General features: G+C 43.6%; 1 protein-coding gene across 1 annotated transcript; it reads left to right on the top strand.

The window, feature by feature from the left end:
* Positions 1–840: 840 nt before the first annotated feature.
* On the top strand, positions 841–22,585 carry SEPSECS (Sep (O-phosphoserine) tRNA:Sec (selenocysteine) tRNA synthase). Its single transcript, XM_083368080.1, has 11 exons — positions 841–997; positions 2,243–2,397; positions 3,544–3,662; positions 4,883–5,041; positions 5,525–5,678; positions 11,431–11,533; positions 11,863–11,992; positions 13,276–13,367; positions 16,873–16,966; positions 18,437–18,527; positions 20,270–22,585. The coding sequence occupies exons 1-11, from the start codon at positions 884–886 to the stop codon at positions 20,538–20,540; spliced, it is 1,482 nt and encodes a 493-aa protein (XP_083224206.1). The 5' UTR covers positions 841–883; the 3' UTR covers positions 20,541–22,585.
* Positions 22,586–22,992: the final 407 nt, after the last annotated feature.

Below are 22,992 nucleotides of genomic sequence, written 5' to 3'. Positions count from 1 at the left end.
GCTCTGTGACCTTCCTAGCATTTGTTGTCATTTGGGTATAACTGCGGTTTGACACGGACACCTCTGTAGAAAGCAGATCTTTTTTTTTAAGTTCAACTCCTTTTTTTAGAGGCATCCACTGGTCCCTAGTGGTTTGTCACTGCCTTTTTATGGATTCCCCCCCCCTCCTCTACATCCCAATCGGGCCTCCAGCCTGAGGATCGCCTAGTGGTCTCCCATCCCAGCAGTAATCAATCAGACTACTTATCTATTCCAACAAGCCAGCCTGGCCTGATGGATTTGGGTTTTAAAATTATTTATCTAATGTATTCTTACTTTATTGCTCTGTACACCGCCCTGAGTCCTCCGGGAGAAGGGCGGTATATAAAACAAACAAATAAATAAATAAATAGTGGTCTCCCATCCCAGCACATTATGCAAAAGCCCCAGCTGCTGCACTTGTACCAGGTGAGTGGACACACATACCTAATGCCAGCATATTTGGGCCTAGCTGCAGCTTGACACAGACACCTCTGCAGAAGGCAGATATTTTTTTTAAAGGGACAGAAGAAAGAAAGTACAACTCTTTTTCTTGGAGGCATGCACTGGTTTCTAGCGGCTCGTCATTGCCTTTTTATAGGATTTTTTTTTCTCCCCCACTTCCCAATCAGGCCTCCGGCCCGAGGATCGCCTAGTGGCCTCCCATCCCAGCACTAATCAATCAAATTGGACCGCCGCTGAGCTTCCTCCTCCTAGCCTGTAGAGGGCGCGCGCGCCGCCTCCACGCTGCGTCGCGGTGTGGCTCGGGGTGGGGGGCGGAGTTACCCGCCTGAGGTTTAAGTGCGCCTGCGCGCGGGCCTCGCTCGAGCCCCGCCTCCCCGCTGCCGCTCGCCCGTCGCCAATCATGAACGCGGAGAACTTCCAGGCCGGCGAGAGGCTGGTGAACGCGGCCTACGTGCGGCAGGGATCGCAAGGCCGACGCGCCCACGAGCTGCGCGTGCGGACGCTGCTGGAGCAGGTAGCGCTCGCCCGGCTGGTTGGGAAAGAGGGAGGAGGCGGGGTTTCGGGGGAAGCCCCGCCCCGCGGGCTGGTTAGGCACGCCCCCTCCCGTGGGAGGGCGGGGCTTGGATCCAGGCGCTGCGTTTGCTCTAGCATGGCTGGCTGAGGAATTCTGGGAGTTGAAGTCCACAAATCATAATGGAGCTGTAGTTTTGTTTTTCTCTCCCCCCTCCCCATGCTGGCTCAAGGAATTCTGGGAGTTGAAGTCCACAAGTCATGAAAAGGCCATGGTTCCCCACCCCTGCTGGCTTAAGGAATTATGGGAGTTGAAGTCCACAAGTCATCAAAGGAGCCATGGATCCCCACCTCTGCTTTAGCTCCTAGTCTGGGCCCCGTTGGTTCTTGGATGGGAGGCCACCAGGAGACCCTCGGGGTGTCAGATTTTTATTTTCAGCTTTTTGTTTTCTAGACACCCTTGGGAAGTAGCTATGATTTAACCCAGTCTGCTGGGCTTGAGTCCACGAAATCCTAAATCGTAAGCTGGCTGGCTTTTGACCTATTGAAAGGAACGAAGCCCGTTCTTACGGATTGAGATAATATATATTTACTAGACCACGGCAGCTGATATAATAACTCACAGGGACCAAATTGTAACTCTGCTTTACGTCTTATTTCAGCCGGTATACCTGATTATCTCTTTTAACAAAACCGATCTATTTTCCTATATCTTATAAAAGGATAAAAAGAACAGATCGCTTTTTAGCACTTTGCAATGAACACTTATTGTTTTAAAATTAACAGCCCAGCTACCGTTAAAATTTAGATTTTCCATATTTTAGCTTGGTTTAGCTATATAAGCAGTCAAACCTTTACTAGGTCTTTGGGTCAGGACAGTAAAACACATGTAGACATTTAACACAATGATAGAGCTGGAAGGGAACGCCGAGATCTCCTAGTCCAACCCCCTGTTCCACTATTATTGCTTCTTAATAGGCTTGTTCCTATGAATAAAGCTTAAAAATATTCCAGTAAAATGACATACATTTACATACAATAACTGCACGACAAAAGCAGTGGCAACCACCAAAATGTTTGCTAAACTTCAACAGCAGGTTGGGCAGATACAAGAAATAATAGCACCAAATTGAGCAGCCTGGAAAGAAATTGTCAGGATCCTGGTCAGAGAGAAGAAAAGATCATATACTTTTTGCATACCTCATTTATATTATATTATATCGTGCTGTTGGTTTTTTTTTTCCTGAAGGGCAAATGTCCTGAAGATGGATGGGACGAAAGCACAATTGAACTTTTTCTTCACGAACTTGCCATTATGGACAGCAATAATTTCCTGGGCAATTGCGGTGTAGGTGAACGAGAAGGACGAGTTGCATCCCAAATGGTGGCTCGGAGACATTACAGGTAAAGGTGGCTTTTTCAAGTGGTTTGATTTTACCAAAGTTTGTCTGTGGAACAAAAGCAGTGATACAACACGATGGGCTCCGGGTACAAAACAGATCAGTTTGGAAAATGTTTGGGCTAGTGACAATCGAATTTCAAACGAATCTTAGTCTCTGGCGTGCTATAATAATAGTAGTAGTAGTAGTAAAGTTGGAAGGGACCTTGGAGGTCATCTAGTCCAACCCCCTGCTCAAGCAGGAAACGCTATACCATTTGAGACAAATGGCTGTCCAGTCTCTTTTTAAAAACTTCCAGTGTTGGAACATTCACAACTTCTGGAGGCAGGTTGTTCCACTGATCAATTGTTCTCACTGTCAGGAAATTTCTCCTTAGTTCCAGGTTGCTTCTCTCCTTGACTAGTTTCCATCCGTTGCTTCTTGTCCTGCCTTCAGGTGCTTTGGAGAATAGCTTGACTCCCTCTTCTTTGGGGCAGCCCCTGAGATACTGCAACAGTGCTATCATTTCACCCCTCACTCTTCTCTTCGTTAAACTACACATACCCAATTCCAGCAACCATTTTTTTATATGTTTTACCCTCCAGTCCCTTAATCATTTTTGTTGCTCTTCTCTGCGCTCTTTCCAGAATCTCAACATCTTTTTTACATTGTGGTGACCAAAACTGGATGCAGTATTCCACATGTGGCCTTACCAAGGCATTGTAAAGTGGTATTAGCACGTCAACTCAGTTTTTGGCTTCGATTGTGTTAGTGCTAATGCTATGCTACTCAAATAAAGATTCTTTAAGGTAAATAATGCCTCGAAGTTCTTTGAAGAGTTTCATCTGTCGGAACCGTGACACTCACCTATATAGCCCAAACCAGAGTTCAATCTAAGAGGGGTCAGCTATATAGATGTTTCAAATGCCCTGTGAACCGCCCTGAGTCCCACCAAGGAGAAGGGCGGTATATAAATCAAATAAACTATAAACTATAACTATAAATAAATAAATAAAAAATCCAGTAGAATTCTACCAGAATCGATTCTAGTTCTTCCCTACAATTTCATCCCAGACGAACTACTCCTTCATCGGGAAGGTTTCATCTGCTCCTTGGGTCTTTCCAGTTTTAAATCCTTCATATTTTTGCCAATATTCTGCCTGATTTCCAGATTGATTCACGGGATTGGAAGGTCAGGAGACATAGCGGCGGTCCAACCTAAAGCGGCAGGCTCCAGTCTCTTGAACAAACTGACCAATTCACTGGTCTTGGATGTTTTGAAGCTGGCTGGTAAGTATGGAACAAAGTTTTCTTGCATCAAATGCATCTCCCTCTTTTGAGGGGCCCTTGGTGCTCACAGAGCTTGGTGGTTTTCTCGCAGACGTTTCATGACCCAAAGTAAGTAACACCATCAGTGCTAGAAGGGAGGGGGGTTTGCAGAGAGGAGGAGGAGGAGGAGAATGATGACTTTGGGATCCTTAGTGCTCTCCGAGTTTGCTTGTTTCCTTGCAGACGTTTCATGACCCAACTAGGTCACATCATCAGTGCCAGAAGGGAGGGGGGTTTGCAGAAAGGGGGAGTAAGAGGAGGATGAGGAGGAATTAAAGGACTGTGGGGTCCTTGGTGCTGTCTGAGCTTGCTTGTTTCCTTGCAGACGTTTCATGACCCAACTAGGTCACATCATCAATGCTGATAAAGGCTGCAGTTTGCTCTCAGCTTATATTCTGGTGGCTTGCCCTGTCAGTGTCGGTGGGGATAATGGTCTTGTTGGTTCTTTGGTTGGGCTGTTTGCTGTTGACTTCTTTGGCAGTTTCCTGATTGGGGTGGCCTTTATTTGATTGTTGGCCTGATGTTAAGCTTGGAGGTAACCTATACTGACCTGGATGCTGATTGGAGAAGTGCCCGGGTCTTTTTTGTTCCCTTTTGGGGCTGGGGGGGCGGGGGTTGCCTCTTGGGTCATGAAACATCTGCAAGAAAGCCCCCCAGCTCAGAGAGCACCAAGGAAGACGACTCCTCTTTGCAAACTCCCCTCCCTTCTAGCACTGATGATGTTGCCTAGTTGGGTCAGGAAACGTCTGCAAGGAAACCACCCAGCTCAGAGAGCACCAGAGACCCCACAATTCTTCTTCTTCTCCTCCTCCTCCTCCTCCTCCTCCTCCTCCTCCTCCTCCTCCTCCTCCTCCTCCTCCTCCTAATCTCTCCAGAAACCACACTCCCTTCTAGCACTGATGATGTTACCTAGTTGGGTCATGAAATGTCTGCAAGGAAACCACCCAGCTCAGAGAGCACCAAGGACCCCACAATTCTCCACCTCCTCCTGCTCCTCCTCCTCCTAATCTCTCCAGAAACTGCACTCCCTTCTAGCACTGATGATGTTACCTAGTTGGGTCATGAAACGTCTGTGAGAAAACAAGCTCAGCGAGCATCAAGGGCCCCTCCTTTTAACCCTGAGCTGCAAATATTATTATCTTTTCTTAACAGTTTAGATATGAATTCTCATTCCCTTGCAGGGGTCAAGGCCACCAGTAGCTGCTTTGTGGTTCCCATGGCAACAGGCATGAGCCTCACTTTATGTTTCCTAACCCTTCGGCACAGGAGGCCGAAGGCAAGATACATCATCTGGCCTCGGATAGATCAGAAATCCTGCTTCAAATCAATGGTGACTGCAGGTACGTCCCAGTGACCACGGCTGCGGCACACACACACACCCCACCAGGGTCACGTGATCTAAATTCAAAGGCTTGGCAACTGGCATGTACTTATGACAGTTGCAGTGCCCTGGAGGGGTTACGTGGTCCCCTTTGACGACCTTCGGATAAGCAAAGTCAGTGGGGGAAGCCATTTTCACTTAACAAGCGGGCTGCCAGCTTAACAGTGAAATCGATTCACTTTACAACTGTAGTAAGAAAGGTTATAAAAGGGGGCGAAACTCACTTAACAACTGTCTCGCTTAGCGAGATACATCGGTAAGCTTACATTTCCAAACGGGCTGCCGTCGTACACAAATAGAAACATACACACCCCTTAAAAAGTAACAACCAGTGAAGTGGAAGGGAGGGTTTTGCAGGTAAAAGAACTAAATTGCGGAAGGATCCTGGAGGCCCACTCATTCATTCGTTCGTTCGTTTGTTCTTTTTGTTGGCCTGGACCAGGTTTTGAGCCAGTGGTGATAGAAAATGTTTTAGAAGGAGATGAGCTACGTACCGATCTCCGGGCAGTGGAAGGTAAAATCCTGGATCTTGGAGCTGATAATATTCTCTGCGTTCATTCTACTACCTCCTGCTTTGCTCCAAGGGTACCTGACAGGTAAATAAATCCCCAGGTAAATGTTGGGTGGCATTAAGAGATTGAAGGGGATGGTGAAGCTGCTGGCAATGAGAGAGAGAGAGAGAGACAGACAGAGACAGATACAGATAGATAGATAGAGAGAGAGAGATACAGACATATATACATATATTGTATATAGTATGTTTAAATGTGTGTTAAGTATGTGTATGCTTTGAGAGCAAGCAACTAAATTTCATTTTTAATGTGTGCCGTTGTGCCCACAGTAAAAAATGACAATAAAGGTTTCTCTCTCTCTCTCTCTCTCTCTCTCTCTCTCTCTCTCTCTCTCTCTCTCTCTCTCTCTCTCTCTCTCCATCCCTCCCTCTCTCTCTAGTTATCTCTCTCTCTCTCTCTCTCTCTCTCTCTCTAGTTATCTGCTCAAAAAAATAAAGGGAACACTTAACACAATGTACTATATTTAATAGTAGGATGTCTTATTTTCTGTTCCCTTTATTTTTTTGATATATATATATATATATATATATATATACACATATACATATACATATACATATACATATATATACACACACACACACACACACATAATTTTCATGGGTACAGGTATGCAGGTCTTGGCGTATTCAGGTCTTTTCCTGTGTAAGATTGAGGGTGTCTTGGTGACGTTTCGACGAGGTCCCACTCGTCATCTTCAGGCTGGTGTCTTTGGCTTTGTGCTTGTGCAAGCCACAATATATATATCCTACACCTTTAGTTCTACGCGGGAAAAAACCCGAATAACCAAAGATATATATATATATATTGAGCGCCTGTTACTCGTCCCAGCTTCTGCCAACCTAGCAGTTCGAAAGCACGTAAAAATGCAAGTAGAAAAATAGGGACCACTACGGCGGGAAGGTAACAGCGTTCCGTGCGCCCTTGGCGTCTAGTCATGCCGGCCACATGACCACGGAGACGTCCTCGGACAAGCGCTGGCTCTTCGGCTTTGAAACGGAGATGAGCACCGGCCCCTAGAGTCAGAAACGACTAGCACACATGTGCGGGGGAACCTTTACCTTTTTATATATATACATATATATATATATATATATATATATATATATATATATATATATATATATATATATAGAGAGAGAGAGAGAGAGAGAGAGAGAGAGAGAGAGGGAGGGAGGGATGGGTAGATAGATACAGAGAGAGAGAGAGAGAGAGAGAAACCTTTATTGTCATTTTTTACTGTGGGCACAACGGCACACCTTAAAAATGAAATGTAGTTGCCTGCTCTCAAACCGTACACACACATTTAAACATACTATATACAATATATGTATAGATCTACACCCTTACATATAAGTAACATAAATATATGTTATTTATAACATAAATAAGTAACATATTAACTCTAGCTGAGTTTCACAATTGGAGAGGCATGAGGCAAGGAGGGACTTTGGCCTTTGTCGGCTGGTCTCCAACAGTCTGATCCTAAATGCTGGAAAAAAACAAGGATTGATTCAAATCGGAGTAGGACAGGTTACTCAAACGTGGGATTGGATTCTACAGGGGCCTGGTGGGAGGAGAGAACGGCCCAGAGTATAGAGAGTCCTCAGCTTAACAACCGTTTGCTGAGTGACCATTTCGAAGTGACAACGGCACTTTAAAAAGAGACTCTTAAAATATATTCTTATGATTAGGAAAAAAAAATATAACCAAAATTATGAGGGGACTACGACATAAAGGAAGCAAGGCACCTGTCAGAGGACCCCGCCAACTTGGTTTCTAGTCCTCAACTGCCTGGGCCCAAAATGTATGTCATTAAGCGAGACATTTGTTAAGTGCGTTTTTTCCCCCCATTTTACGACCTCACTTGCCACAGTTCTTAAGTGAATCACTGCAGTTGTTAAATTAGTCACCCGGCCGTTAAGTGAATCTGGCTTCCCCTCCCCCCATTGACTTTGCTTGTCAGGAGGTCGCAAAAGGGGATCACGTGACCCCCCTCCCCAGATGCTGCAACCGTCACAAGTACACACCAGTTGCCAAGCCTCTGAATTTTGATCATGTGATCTGGGGGGGGGCGCTGCGACGGTGAAAAAAAAACGGTCCTGAGTCAAATTCTTCAGTGCCGTTGTAACTTTGAACGGTCCCTCAACAAACCGCCGTTAAGTCGAGGACTTACCTGTGCTGTTATGGCTTGTAAGCCGCCCTGAGTCTTCGGAGAAGGGAGGGATATAAATGGAATTAAAATAAATAAAAAATAAATAAATTTGGAGGAAGGGAAGTCTAAAAAGTGCCTGTCCTGAAGATCTAAAAGTAAGATGCAGCTCACCTTATCTGCCCTCAAAGCTATTTGTGGATAAGCAGCCTCATCGAATTGTTCCTCCAGCTACCTCTTTATTCTTCTCATTGGGAACACGCATAAGAAATTCCACTAAGTCCTTTTATTCCAAGGGGTTAGTTAATTCAGCAATAGTTTTTAAGATCTCCATGGGTTTTTTTTTTTGTTTTGTTTTAATTTCATATCAGCTGCATCCAAACCCATTCTGCACGCCTTTGATGCCAGCGAGAGTTATTTTGAAATAAAAAGAGAAACTGCACCTAGCAAAATGCCGTAGATAAAGAGTCTTGACCCCTGCCTCTCTTTTCAAGGGTGAATTATATTCTAATTTTGTCGGTGATTTGTGCAAGGAAGCTGAGCCGGTGACTAAGCAAATCAATTGCGCAGCATAATGAGAACGTTTCTACTTTTAATTGTTAAGGTTAAATTGTCTTTCAAGGAGACGTTGCTTAAAAAAATGTTCAGGAAAGAATTTTTCTGACGTGCAAATAGGCATCTTTGCAATCATGTGGTTAGAAGCACAAGGAGAGACTTTAAGTTTCCACACTGTAGAGTGATATTAATAAGACTTTTTTAGTCATGCCGCCAACGTAATTTTTAGACATTTGACCTACCGATATAGGAGGTTCCAGGTGTAACTAAGCAATCAAATTGTCATTTTTAGGTTTAAATAAAAAGGTAAAGGTTCCCCCGCACATGCGTGCTAGTCGTTTCTGACTCTAGGGGCTGGTGCTCATCTCCGTTTCAAAGCCGAAGAGCCAGCGCTTGTCCGAGGACGTCTCCGTGGTCATGTGGCCGGCATGACTAGACGCCAAAGGCTCACGGAACGCTGTTACCTTCCCCCCGTAGTGGTCCCTATTTTTCTACTTGCATTTTTACGTGCTTTCCAACTGTTAGGTTGGCAGAAGCTGGGACGAGTCACAGGCGCTCACTCTGCTACACGGCACTCGGGATTCGACCCGCCAAACTGCCGACCTTCTGATCAACAAGCTCAGCGTCCTAACCCACTGAGCCACCACGTCTCCAAGTTAGGTTTTAATACTTGGTAGTAATTCTTAGACATTGGATCTACCTACACAGGACGTTCCAGGTGTAATTTAGCAATCAAAATTGTCATTTTTTAGGTTGAAATACTTGGTAGCAATTTTTAGACATTTGACCTACCTATACAGGACGTTCCAGGTATAATTTAGCAATCAAATTGTCATTTTTAGGTTTAAATATGTGGTAGTTTATTGCTACTATGGTATCTCCAGTTATTGCATGCGTTTTCCCCTGGAAAGCTTAGCATTGGTGTCCGTCTATAAATAAAAATTAACTGTCCCAGTAATTTTTGTCCCCTTTATCTAATATAATAAATAAATAAATGAGTCTGGCTACTCTACGCTATTTTTTTTAACGGTTGTTATTAATTTATAAGGGACGTGGTGGCTCAGTGAGTTAGGACGCTGAGCTTGTCGATCAGAAGGTCGGCAGTTTGGTGGGTCGAATCCCGAGTGCTGCGTAGCAGAGTGAGCGCCTGTTACTCGTCCCAGCTTCTGCCAACCTAGCAGTTCGAAAGCACGTAAAAATGCGAGTAGAAAAATAGGGACCACTCCGGTGGGAAGGTAACAGCGTTCCGTGCGCCTTTGGCGTCTAGTCATGCCAGCCACATGACCACGGAGACGTCCTCGGACAAGCGCTGGCTCTTCGGCTTTGAAACGGAGATGAGCACCGGCCCTTAGAGTCGGAAACGACTAGCACGCATGTGCGGGGGAACCTTTAACTTTACCTATTAACTTATAATATAAAATGCAAAAGCAAATAGTAGGAAAATTAAAGGAGGGGGAAAAAGGAGAAAGTAGAAGTGTCGAAAAGAAGAGATTCCATTTCGTGCAGTAGAATAAGATAACGTAAAATCTCAACTTTTTACTTTTACATAATAGTATAAACTAGCCATTTCTATAACAACAAATCTGTCTAATCAGTAAAAACCAAAATCAAAGTTTCTTTTTTTTTTCTTCCCACCTTGAGCACAAAGTCCAGAAACGGTTTCCAAGTAGTAACAAAAGTAATTGTGTAGTTTGTTTTTCTTTAATCAAAGCAGTCAATTTGGCCATCTCTGCTAAACTCCCATCAACGTTTGCAGCCATTCATCCATTGTGGGGATTGAAGCATCCTTCCATTTCTGTGCATAAAATAATCTTATTTATTTATTTATTTATTTATTTATTTATTTATTTATTTATTTATTTATTTATTTTATTCAACATGCATAACATCAAAGTTCCAATTTTTTTTCCCCAAGTCTTTTTCCATTAAACCCAAAAGAAAATTTGCTGGCTTTATCTTTGTATTCCCTTTAAAAATCCATCTGTTTTAGAATATGAATCCTACTCCAATATTTCTTTGCCTTAACATATCTCCACCATCAATGATAAAAAAGTCCTTTCTTTACATTTGCATTTCCAAGATTCATTCGAAATAGCGTTATAACATTTCTGGATAACTTGTCTGGTGTTAAATGCCAGCGATACATCATCTTGTAGAAGTGTTCTTTTAAATTGTAATTGAATGTGCATTTTAATCCTTTCGTCCATATATTCCCCCACGGTTCAAGCATAACATTTATATCTGAAATTCTTTACCCACTGAATCGTACAATGCTTTTGCACGTTCACTTGCCAAATTCAATTTCAGTAACGTTTTATAGAGCTTAGCGAAAATACGTTCCTCACTGCCACACGGTGAGGTTTTCCCAGATCATTTTTAACAGAGTCAAACCCATGACTCTTTGTTTTTTATCTGGTTTAAATCTTACTTTCAGTTGTAAGTGTGTAAACCCCGGGACACTGCGGTCGTCATAAATATGAGTCAGTTGCTAAGTGTTTGAATTTTGAGCGTGGAGATGGGGGCGACGGTCGTAAGGGTGAGAAAGAGTCGTAAGTTGCTTTTTCCCACGCCGTTGTAACTTCGACCAGTCGCTAAGTGGACTGTTGAAAGTCGAAGACTACCTGTGTTAGATTTATAATCAAGTACCTCAGAAAAGTTGAGAATCTGATCTGATCAGAGTTTAAATTCTAGTAAGCCTTCAGTGGTAGGCAACCTTGGCTCTTTTATGACTCGTGGACTTCAACTCCCAGAATTCTGGAGTTGCTGGCTCAGGAATTCTGGGAGTTGAAGTCCCCGAGTCATAAAAGAGCCAAGGTTCCCCACACCTCTGGTTTATATCCTCTTGTGAACACCCACCTTTAAACTGCTTTCCATAATTCATTTAAAATAGTTATTTCATGCGACTCTTCAAATTCAAGTGAGTCTTCATTCCTCTTGGTTCGGATATAATGCCCTGTTTCAAAATGTTTTTGTTTATCATGTGTTTGTGGTAAAAAAAAAAATCATAGAAGATTTTTTTTCCAGTTCTGACCTTTTTTTTTTTTTAACCTGCGTTTTGGTTTCTAACAGATTGGAGGAACTGGCTGAGATGTGCACAAAGTACGGCATCCCGCACATTGTCAACAACGCGTACGGAGTACAGTCTTCCAAATGCATGCACCTCATTCAACAGGTAAGGGTAGCTCCCCGCCACGGAAGGAAAATGGGGGTGGGGGAAGCGAGGGAGCCAGCAGAAATGACAAAAAAACCTGACTTTCAGTTGGAGAAAATGCAGTTTTTGATTCTGCTTGGAAACCACTTCTGGGTTTTTTGTTCGAGGCAGGAAAAGAATGAACTGCTGATGTTGGGTTTCGCGGATTGATATAACGGAGGAAGCCCAAGCCGGATACGCACACGAGATTATTGCATTGTGCGAACCCAACTTTACCACAACTTCCTGGGGTTGTTGGTTTGTTTTTGTTTTGTTTTGTTGCGATTTTTGTCTTTTTTTTTTTTTTTTAGGGCTCCCGAAGAGGCCGGATAGATGCTTTTGTACAAAGCTTGGACAAAAATTTTATGGTTCCAGTCGGCGGGGCTGTAATTGCTGGCTTCAATGACTCCTTCATACAGGAAATCAGCAAAATGTATCCAGGTAGGTCGTGGTTTTTTTTTAATTGATGTATTTTTTTTAAGATATTTATTGATTGATTGATTAGAGTTAGGGTTAGGTCACCATGAACTCGGAGAGGAAAATGGACATCGCCAACAAACTCGGAGTGCTTGGGTGTGGTTAGGAGGACGCCGACTTTTCTAGGCTGCCCTATCTACATTTCCTGGTAAAATACATGGGAAAATCCCATTGGAGGAAAATTCCACTAAGGGTTAGGGTTAGGTCACCATGATCTCATGGAGCAAAATGGACTTCGCCAACAAACTCGGAGTGCTTGGGTATGGTTAGGAGGGCACTGACTTTTGTAGCCTGCCCTGTCTATGTTTCCTGGTAAAATACATGGGAAAATCCCATTGGAGGAAAATTCCACTAAGGGTTAGGGTTAGGTCACCATGAACTCATGGAGCAAAATGGACATTGCCAACAAACTTGGAGTGCTTGGGTATGGTTAGGAGGGCGCTGACTTTTCTAGCCTGCCCTATCTATCTTTCCTGGTAAAATACATGGGAAAATCTCATTGGAGGAAAATTCCACTTAACCCTTGGGCCATACCAAAGTTCCAGAAACCACTTATTGCCAAAAGTTGATAAAAGCGATTTAAAATGGAATTAGATAAAATACAATTTAAAACGAAATTGGAATAGAATACAATAATTTAAGATACAGATGAAATACGATGAAATTATATTTCGGTGTCACTCCTGCAATCTACCCCAATCAGTCCCACATATGCAGATCTCAGCGGGACCATTTAGCCTAAGTACTGAGCTGTGTTAAATGTTATTTTCAGATTCTGGCCAGACATAAGGTAAGGTAAGGTAAGTTGTTTTGATATGGGGATCCCAATGGGTCATTCATTTAGTGCAGGGGGAGGCAACCTTGGCTCTTTTATGACTCGTGGACTTCAACTCCCAGAATTCCTGAGCCAGCCATGCTGAGGGGAAAGGGAGAGGCTTCCAAGCTGAACCATGCTGGCTCAGGAATTCTGGGAGTTGAAGTCCACGAGTCATAAAAGAGCCACGGTTGCCTAACCCTGATTTAGTGTATAGGCCAAGATGCCTGTCTCTTATACAGGCACCAATCGAATAGGATGTGAGGCAAGTCGTCTACCTTTGGCCAGTCCGCAGATATTTTTTTAAGAGTGGAAATTAGTGTTTAAAAAAACCCACCATATCCCCAGACGGGTTTTTGTTTTGTTTTGTTGTTGTTGTTTCCGCACAATAAGAGCAGATATTATTTTTCTTTCTCTCTCTGTCTCTCTCTAGGAAGAGCCTCGGCTTCTCCTTCGTTAGATGTGCTCATCACGCTGCTGAGTTTGGGCGCGAAAGGATACCGGCACCTGCTACAAGAAAGAAAGGTAGCAATTCTGGATTAATGGATCTGGGATTGGAGTTTTCACACACTAAGAGACATTTGCAAGAGTTTCAGTTGCCTCTCTGAAATCTGGTTCTAACGTTTTGGCTAGCGACAATCGAAGTCCGAACGAATCTTAGTCTCTGGCATGCAATAATAATAATAACAACAACAACAACAATAATAATAATAATAATAATAATAATAATAATAATAATAATAATAATAAAGTTGGAAGGCACCTCGGAGATCATCTAGTCCAACCCCCTGCTCAGGCAGGAAACGCTATACCATTCCAGACAAATGGCTGTCCAGTCTCTTCTTAAAAATGTCCAGTGTTGGAGCATTCACAGCTTCTGGAGGCAGGTTGTTCCACTGGTTAATTGTTCTCACTGTCAGGAAATTTCTCCTTAGTTCCAGGTTGCTTCTCTCCTTGATGAGTTTCCATCTATTGCTTCTTGTCCTCCCTTCGGGCGCTTTGGAGAATAGCTTGACTCCTTCTGCTTTGGGGCATCCCTTGAGATACTGGAAGACTGCTATCATGTCCCCCGTCGTCCTTCTCTTCATTAAACTAGACAGACCCAATTCCAGCAGCCGTTCCTTACATGTTTTATCCTCCAGTCCCCTGATCATCTTTGTTGTTCTTCTCTGCCCTCTTTCTAGAGTCTCAACATCTTTTTTACATCGTGGTGACCAAAATTCAGGTGCCTCCTTTATGCTGGGCGTAAGATCAAGACAATGTGACCATCCCTTAAAAAAATGATCTTCTGCAGGTAGCCCTCAACTTAACAACTTCAACTGAGGCCAAAATTTCCGTTGCTAAGCCAGACAATTGCATTCCGCTCCTTGAGTCTGCTGAATGTGTACATTGATTCCGAAGGAATGTTAAGAGGGATGAAGTTGCAAGAAAGAAAAAAAAACGCTTTGGTTTTTGAAAAGCTAGAGCTTCCATTTTGGAGCGTCGGCGAAACTGCAAAATGAAATTTAAAAAAAAAAACAAATTCTGTAGGGAGGTTAAAAACCATGGTAGCCACCCAAACTCCGCAGGCAGATTTTTCTGGCTCTCGAGCCTTCGTTAATGTCGCAGCCTTTCTTGGATTCCGTTACTTGATCGATTGAATCGCGCAACGTGTGCGTTTTTAGTTCTGAACCCCTTTATGCAAGGTTGGTGCTATTTTACCCGGCGAGGCAGAAACAAAATGGCCGTGCCTTCAAAACCAGGAGCCCATGTGATTCGTAGGAGGAAAAACGGTAGCATTGTTTCCTTAACTTGGGTATGTTTGGTTTAAGGAAAACAAGATCCGATAGTCGTGTTCTAGTATTTGAGGGGCTGCCCCAAAGAAGAGGGTGGGTGGGTGTCAATTTATTCTCCAAAGCTCCAGAAGGCATGACAAGAAACGACGGATGAAAACTCATCGAGGAGAGAAGCAACCTGGAACTAAGGAGAAACTTCCTGACAGTGAGAACAATTAACCAGTGGAATAACCTGCCTCCAGAAGCAGTGAATGCTCCAACACTGGAAGTTTTTAAAGAAGAGACTGGACAGCCATTTGTCTGATATGGTATAGGGTTTCCTGCCTGAGCAGGGGGTTGGACTAGATAACCTCCAAGGTCCCTTCCAACTTTATTATTAGTCTAAATTCAGTTCTCAAAATGTCGCAGCTCTATTGCTATTAAATATGCTGAAGATATAAGACGTAATAACACTTCCCTCCCCCCCACACCCCCCCACACACATACTTTCTTTTCTGGGATGTATTTTGACCTGTTCCAGAATGATAAAATTTAATTCCCTGTTTTATTACCTTATGCTAAGCCACAGCTATGATGTTCTCAGGAAAAGCTATTTATAGTGCTCTATTTTGGTTCCATATCCATATTGGTGGTGGAGAATGGAGGAAAGACTTTTTTTCCCCCACTAAGGCAATGTTTTTCTTCTTTAATCCTCGCATTGGTAATATACAGCTGGTTCTCGACTTTCCACAATTTGTTTAGCGACCGTTCCAGGTTATAACGGCCCTGGAAAAAGTGACTTATGATCATTTTTCATATGACATATGACCATTGTGGCATCCCCACGTGATCAGAATTCAGACGCTTGGCATCTGACTCCTATTTATGACAGTCGCCATATCCCGAGGGGTGGTAATCACGTGATCCCCTTTTTTGCGACCTTCCGGGAAGCAAAGTCAATGGGGAAGCCAGATTCACTTAACAACCGGTGTCACTTAAGAACAAGCAAGGAGGGTCGTAAAATGGGGCCAAACTCCCTGAACAAATGTCTTCACTTAACAACACAAATTGTGGTCATAAGTCAAGGGCTACCTGTAGTTCAAACTCAGATGTTGGAGGCTAAAAGAAATCTAGCTCGCTTTGGGCTCCAGCTTTCTTACTGGACTTGCTTAATTTACAGCTTAACTGTTTTATTATTATTATTATTATTTACTAGCTCGCCCCTTTAGAAATTCAAGCTGACATTCTAGCAGGGAACAAATAACCTGTTTAATATTTCCCCGTTTAATATTTTTTTTGTGTCGGGCTTAAATATGGGGTGGGCGATGTAGAAAAATCAATGGAATTCAGTTGAGAATTTTTAAAGGAAGACTTGCGCTTCGCATCGTCATAAATTCCCGAGGAAATACTACTTAGCGTAAAGAACCCTTAATTTATTATACAGCAAATTGCTTAGCTAGGAAGATCATTATAGTGTGTGTGTGGGGGGGGGTTTAAATGTATATCCTCTAATGAGTAAGAGCTGTTTGCTTCATTTTTCCATTGTTTTATCGTGCTGAGCAAAAGGCACAAATTCAGAGCACTCTTTCCCTTGACTTATACTTCAGCGGGGCTGTGGAAATCTCCCTTGGTCCGTTGCAAACCAGCTTTTTCCATTAAAACCTTTTTTTAAAAAAAAAAAACTGAAGCTAGTGGTCCGCAAAGAAACAACTTCAGCCTCCCTTAGATTTCTAAGAATGCTTCTGGGTTTTGTCCGGACCCCTCTGCATTCCCAAAATAGAGAAACGATGGTGCATGGAAGCATAAATGAGACTCTGGAAAGAGTGCAGAGAAGAGCAACGAAGATGATCAGGGGACTGGAGGCTAAAACATATAAGGAACGGTTGCTGGAATTGGGTCTGTCTAGTTTAACGAAGAGAAGGGTGAGGGGTGACATGATAGCAGTGTTCCAGTATCTCAGGGGCTGCCCCAAAGAAGAGGCAGTCAAGCTATTCTGCAAAGCCCCTGAAGGCAGGACAAGAAGCCACGGATGGAAACTCATCAAGGAGAGAAGCAACCTGGAACTAAGGAGAAACTTCCTGACAGGGAGAACAATTAACCAGTGGAACAACCTGCCTCCAGAAGCTGTGAATGCTCCAACACTGGAAGTTTTTAAGAAGAGACTGGACAGCCATTTGTCTGGCAACGTTTGACATGCAACTCTTTAAGATCTGGAGCTTTCAGCAGAGATTAGCATGACTCTAAACAGCTTGTTTTCCCTTTTCTTTTATTTTTAGGAAATGTTTTCTTACCTTTCAACGGAGGTGAAAAAATTAGCAGAAAGCTACAACGAACGATTGTTGGATACACCGCACAATCCTATCTCTCTAGGTAAGGCTGGCTTCCTGGAATGAAATGCATAAACGAGTTGCTGACTTTCTCTCCCAAATCACTGTATGGGGTGTGTGTGTGTGCGTGTGTGTGAGAGAGAGATATTTGAGGGGCTGCCCAAAGGAAGAGGGGGTCCACCTATTCCCCAAAGCACCAGAGGGCAGGACAAGAAACAATGGATGGAAACTCATCCAGGAGAGAAGCAACCTGGAACTAAGGAGAAAGTTCCTGACAGTTGAGGACAATTAACCAGTGGAACAGCTTGCCACCAGAAGCTGTAGGTTCTCCATCCCTGGAGGTTTTTGAGAAGGGACTGGACCTTCATTTGTCTTGACACGGCCTAGGGTCTCCTGCCTGAGCAGGGGGATGGACTAGAAGACCTCTAAGGTGCCTTTCCAACTCTTGTTGTTCTGTTACACATTTGCAGTTATGCAGGAGAAACCGTGTCTGTGGTAGCTTCATTCCAGCACCAGATCCTGCAAGGCCACTTTTCACGCCACTTTGCTGACACTTTCCCAGTGCAGCTGTGAGCACAGCCCAGTCCCAGATCAGCCATGGTCTGATCCAAGTGATAAACGCGCCATTCATTTATCTGCCAGCTGATTGCTACTCAGCCTGTCCAGGGTGAAGAGTTCACTTCGAAGAGGGTCTGCACGAAATGTGACACCGTGCATCGCCACTCCCTCTCAGAACATACATAGAATGAAGGCTACTGCTAAGCTTGTAAGCCGCCCTGAGTCTTCGGAGAAGGGCGGGATATAAATGGAATTAAAAAAAAAGTAACAGATGGAAGTGTATTGAAAAAAGAACTCAGCCTAGAATGAAGGGAAAAAATTCCCCGACGGTTAGAACAATTAACCAGTGGAACATCCTGCCTCCAGAAGCTGTGAATGCTCCAACACTGGAAGTTTTTAAGAAGAGACTGGACAGCCATTGGTCTGAAATGGTATAGGGTTTCCTGCCTGAGCAGGGGGTTGGACTAGATGACCTCCAAGGGTCCCTTCCAATTCTGTTAGAGTGGGGATTTCAAAGCGGTTTTTGGTGATCTTTTAAGGGTTAAACGGCTGGCATCAAAATCCTTTGGGAGTTCTGCTAAGAGAGCGGGTGAAAATCCACTTTTTTTTTCCTTCTGGAAAGAATAAAAGAGAAAAATAACGTAAGGACATAAGGCTGTGCTGCTGACTCTTGAGCTCTTAATTATCGGTTGAGACAACGGCAGAGTTAATATCTGCAGCGGCCACAACGTGCCTGAAATATTGCATCTTTTTTTTCCCCCTTTAAAAAAGAAAAAGAAATCTATTGCGCTTGCCTCTTTTTGTGCAAAATGAAAAAAAGACATTTTTTTTTCTGACGTTCAGTGGAGCGCTTGAGATTCAAAAGGAGAAAGGTGTGGGGTGTTGCTATACACACGCACACACATGCACACACACACGACACCTGTGTTTTTGTGTTTTGTGTTTGCATTTTCAGCCATGTCACTGGGACAACTAGACGAACAGAACCCCGAAGCCGTCACCCAGCTCGGATCGATGCTTTTCACCAGACAAGTTTCCGGAGCAAGGTCAGTCCATTTAACGACGTTTCGATTCCGGAATATCTCGGTGCCTAGACCGGCTTGTGCCCCGGAGCGTTTTTTGTGAAAATCCAGGGGCTTTTTAACTCTTGCGGCCCTTGAGTTTTTCTTAAAATTTTGCCATCTTAAAATCTCTACGGTATTTATTCGTACGTCATTTGTTTGCCTTATGCCGTGTGCACGGCGGATTGCAATTTGGAGAAAAGTCACAGGATAATAAGCAGCCTTTACATCAGCGGCCCCCGATCTTTCCAGCTCGGTGGAGCGGGGGAGATGGGGGGGGGAGAAGGGATGCTTCTGTGTGAGTGGCAGACGAGCAGGCGCACGTACACGTGCCACTTTTTATTTGCGCAAGTGCCCGCTGCTCGCGTAAATGGAAATCTGCACGTACATGCACACTCGCCTTGCCACTTGCACCGGGACCACGGCCTGGGGACTGGAAACCCCTGCCTTATATGGTCAAATAAGCAAACAAACAAATAAATATTGGAGACCCCTGCTTTAAATGGTCAGATAAATAAATAAATATTGGAGACCCCTGCTCTAAATGGTCAAACAAACAAATAAATATTGGAGACCCCTGCTTTAAATGGTCAGATAAATACATAAATATTGGAGACCCCTGCTTTAAATGGTCAGATAAATACATAAATATTGGAGACTCCTGCTTTAAATGGTCAGATAAATAAATAAATATTGTAGACCCCAGCTTTAAATGGTCAAACAAACAAATAAATAAATATTGGAGACCCCTGCTTTAAATGGTCAGATAAATACATAAATATTGGAGACTCCTGCTTTAAATGGTCAGATAAATAAATAAATATTGTAGACCCCAGCTTTAAATGGTCAAACAAACAAATAAATAAATATTGGAGACCCCTGCTTTAAATGGTCAAATAAATAAGAACAGATTGGGCAGCAATTTGTCTGAAATGGTGTAGGGTTTCCTGCCTGAGCAGGGGGTTGGACTAGATGACCTCCAAGGTGCCTTCCAACATTATTATTATTCTTGTTGTTGTAAATTAATAAATCCAGTTAATGCACAGCACCAAACATTCTGCAAATGTCATCAGGCATATATATTTACATCCATCCTATCTGTCTGTCTGTCTGTCTATCCATCTCTACCCATCCATCCACATCTCATGGTGTCAGAGAACGTATTCTCTGAATTGATCCCAAAGATACGCAGATGCTGTCAAACAGAGCATACACAGAGTCCTTGATTTATGACCGAAATTACGACCGACCTCCTTGGAGGTCCATATGACCCAGTTCCAACAGTTTCCCCCCCCCATCACATGACTCCATGTCGGCTTCTCAGCAACTAGCCCCCGTTCACAACCGCTTTCAGTGTCCGGCGGTCACGTGACCCCATTTTACGATGGTTTTGCCAAAAGCCACACACACAAAAAAAATCCGTAAAAATGAAGTCGGTCACTTAAATCACCACAACTTACGACCGTGATGGGCAGACCCCATTAGGGTGCTAAGATGAGGACTACCTGTATACGGCTCAACCACTGATTTTTATTTTTTTATATTTTTATTTTTATGGAGAAGCAAGTCCTACTGGTTATTAAAGGAGCGTCCATTTGGGCACTTCCACAGAAAATGACACCCTTGGCGGATTTAGATTTCCTTGGATTTCTAGAATTAACCTTTCAGTTCTTCCAAGTCAAGTTGTGCTAGAAACATGTTTTTGACTCCTGTTCCTTCCCTTGCAGGGTGGTTTCTCCTGGGTCTCTGCAAACCGTGAGTGGCTATACTTTCCAAGGTTTTATGGCCCACACGGACCAGTATCGCTGTTCATACCTCAACGCTGCCTCGGCCATTGGGATGAAGACGGAAGACGTTCAGGCGTTCGTGAAAAGGCTCGACAAATGCCTGAAGGCTCTAAGAAAAGGGAAGAAGCAGCAAGATGGACCAGGGCCGAACGTAGATATTCATCCCGAGATGGAAAAATGCAGCATAGAAGGAGGAGACATCCAGCCTTAGATTATCCAAAAATTATTTCCAGCTTAGAATGATCTTTTTTTTTTAAATAGAAAAATAATCCGATGTCAATGACCTCAGGGCATTCTCCTGCCAGAGACATATTTTTTTCCCATTGGAATGAATAAAGAGATCGTGATGCTCACTTACTTGGGTGTATATGTCCGAAAGGGCATTTAAATTTAAATCCAAATTTAATTCCCCGTTGAATTGCTGACAGCCGAGTTGATCGTCTAAAATTTCCAGAAAGGAATTTTGACAGTCCTACGTCACGAGGACAGATAAATAAGAGTTTCAGTTCGTTCATTGGGGTAGCTGCTCCATGTTCAACCACTGCTGCTGCTCTGCGTGTTTTATCTGCTACTTTTCAAAGGAGTTCGTTGTAAATTCTTGTCGTTGGAGAGTGCCTTTATTAGGACCGAATATGGTGGCCGCCAGAATCCAGGCAGGCTTGAAAGTTCTGCAGAACTTTTAAATCGTATGTCTTCTCCAGAAAGAAGTGCCTGCAGACAAACTGAATTCGAATTAACCGGCTACGCGTAGCCTTTGAGACTTAATTCCAGAGCCATTTTTTCTCAGGGTGAATTAAATTCTCTCCTTTGAAAAGAGTTTGTCGTCCGGGCGTTGTGCATTTCTTCTTCTGAAGAACCTCTTCATAAAAACTGCGTGCAGATGAGAGTCTCGGATTCCCATATCCCTTTTATCAAAAAAGGAGCTTTTTTTAAATTGTGTTTCTTTTCTGTACAGGGTTCCAGATCTTAGCAGTAGCTCATCGTGATATTGGTCTGGATTTGTCCTCCCTGCAAAGCCACCATTCTTTGTCTCTGGATAGAGACCGGCACGCTAAACCTTACATCGAATTGCCAGTTGTCATGATCTTCTCTGGAATGGAAGGTGTATTTGAGATTAAAGAAAAAAGATACGAAGTGCTTTGCGTGCAAAATAAATAAATTAATTTCTATTGGCACAACGCACGTCATTGGCAATGGCTGCCAGTGCAAAATGACAACGTTTCAACACGTGGAAGGCAGGAGTGCCTGTCTGCTCAAATTCTAATTTTCCCTTGGAAGAGGCAAAGCAAAATATTTAGGTTCTAACCAATATTTTAGATTCAGTTCCAGGAAGATACTTTGGCATGTCAGGGGTGCAAACACAGCATTGACTGGCAACTCATTAAAGCAGCCGCGTCTTTTCCCAACATTCAAGCCCGCTGGTTCTGTATGTGCCCCCGCTTTCTGGGAACTGAATCCAAACGCCTATAAAAGCCTTACTACCCATAGGAAAAAACGAGAGAGGGTTCACATGTACCTCCTTGCCTTAATAGACTATTAACCCTTGCTTGAGCCTCCTCAGTAAAATCAGGCTTCCTGTGTAAATGAATTACATGTGAGACTGCTGTTAACAGTCACTGGTAAATAAATGAAGGAGTCCTGTCAGCAGTGCCACAATCACAAAACCGTTCTCAGGGGTGAGGGAGCTATACCTTTTGTTCCAAACTTTGATGTAGTCCTTCACGTGTCATTTATTTTGAGACCCCTTCTGCATGGAATGTCAAGAGCCTGTCTCATGAAAGCCTCCACGTCACCGAAATCATTGAGTCATATTTACGTTCCTCTGCGGTGGGAAGGTAACAGCGTTCCGTGTGCCTTTGGCGTCTAGTCATGCCGGCCACATGACCACGGAGACGTCCTCGGACAAGCGCTGGCTCTTCGGCTTTGAAACGGAGATGAGCACCGGCCCCTAGAGTCAGAAACGACTAGCACGCATGTGTGGGGGAACCTTTACCTTTACCTTAACTCGTCCTTAAACTATCCAGAAAGCAAATTCTAATTTATGGGGGTTTTTACCTCTTTTGCAGAGAACCCAAAATAGAACTTATCAAACACTATGCAAGATTATTCTGGGTACGGAAGGATCCCTTCGTTTGTTAACGTTAAGGCTGCTCGACTTGATTTAACACTGCTTGCTTTGCACGAGGCCCGTCTCGGCTGAAACCTGTCGGTTTTAGTTTTGGCTTCTCTTCCGATGATCTGAAATAAATTAAAATTAATTTACCTTTGGTGTTTGCGTGTTTTGTGGGACGTGCGCCCGTGCTATTCTCACTTGAGTGGATTTGTATTTTGTTGGGGACTTGATCTTGCTCATACGTTGAACTTCTGGAACCCTTTAATTAATACCGTAGGTAGGTCATGCCGTGGCCTGCAGTGTAGATTAGACAGAATGCTTCCGTGATAGGCTCCAGGTTTATGAAATGGAGAACAGGTAGTTCTCAACTTACAGCAGTTGACTGTTCAAAGTTACAACGCCACTGGAAAAAGTGACAAGGACCCCATAGTCATAGTCGTTCTCCTCCTCCTCCTCCTCCTCTCTGCAAACCCCCCTCCCTTCTAGCACTGATGATGTTACCTAGTTTGGGTAATGAAATGTCTGCAACAAAACAAGCCGAGAGAACACC

The sequence above is a fragment of the Vipera ursinii genome (genome assembly GCF_947247035.1).
Source record: "Vipera ursinii genome assembly, chromosome: 7".
Taxonomy (NCBI): domain Eukaryota; kingdom Metazoa; phylum Chordata; class Lepidosauria; order Squamata; family Viperidae; genus Vipera; species Vipera ursinii.
This window is presented reverse-complemented; position numbering and strand designations above follow the sequence as displayed.

Bases quoted from the DNA above. Each gene is read 5' to 3' on its own strand.
- SEPSECS (XM_083368080.1), top strand. From the start codon at position 884: ATGAACGCGGAGAACTTCCAGGCCGGCGAGAGGCTGGTGAACGCGGCC. The intron at 2,398-3,543 runs GTAAAGGTGGCT...CCTGATTTCCAG, and splicing joins GTGGCTCGGAGACATTACAG to ATTGATTCACGGGATTGGAA. The intron at 11,534-11,862 runs GTAAGGGTAGCT...TTTTTTTTTTAG, and splicing joins GCATGCACCTCATTCAACAG to GGCTCCCGAAGAGGCCGGAT.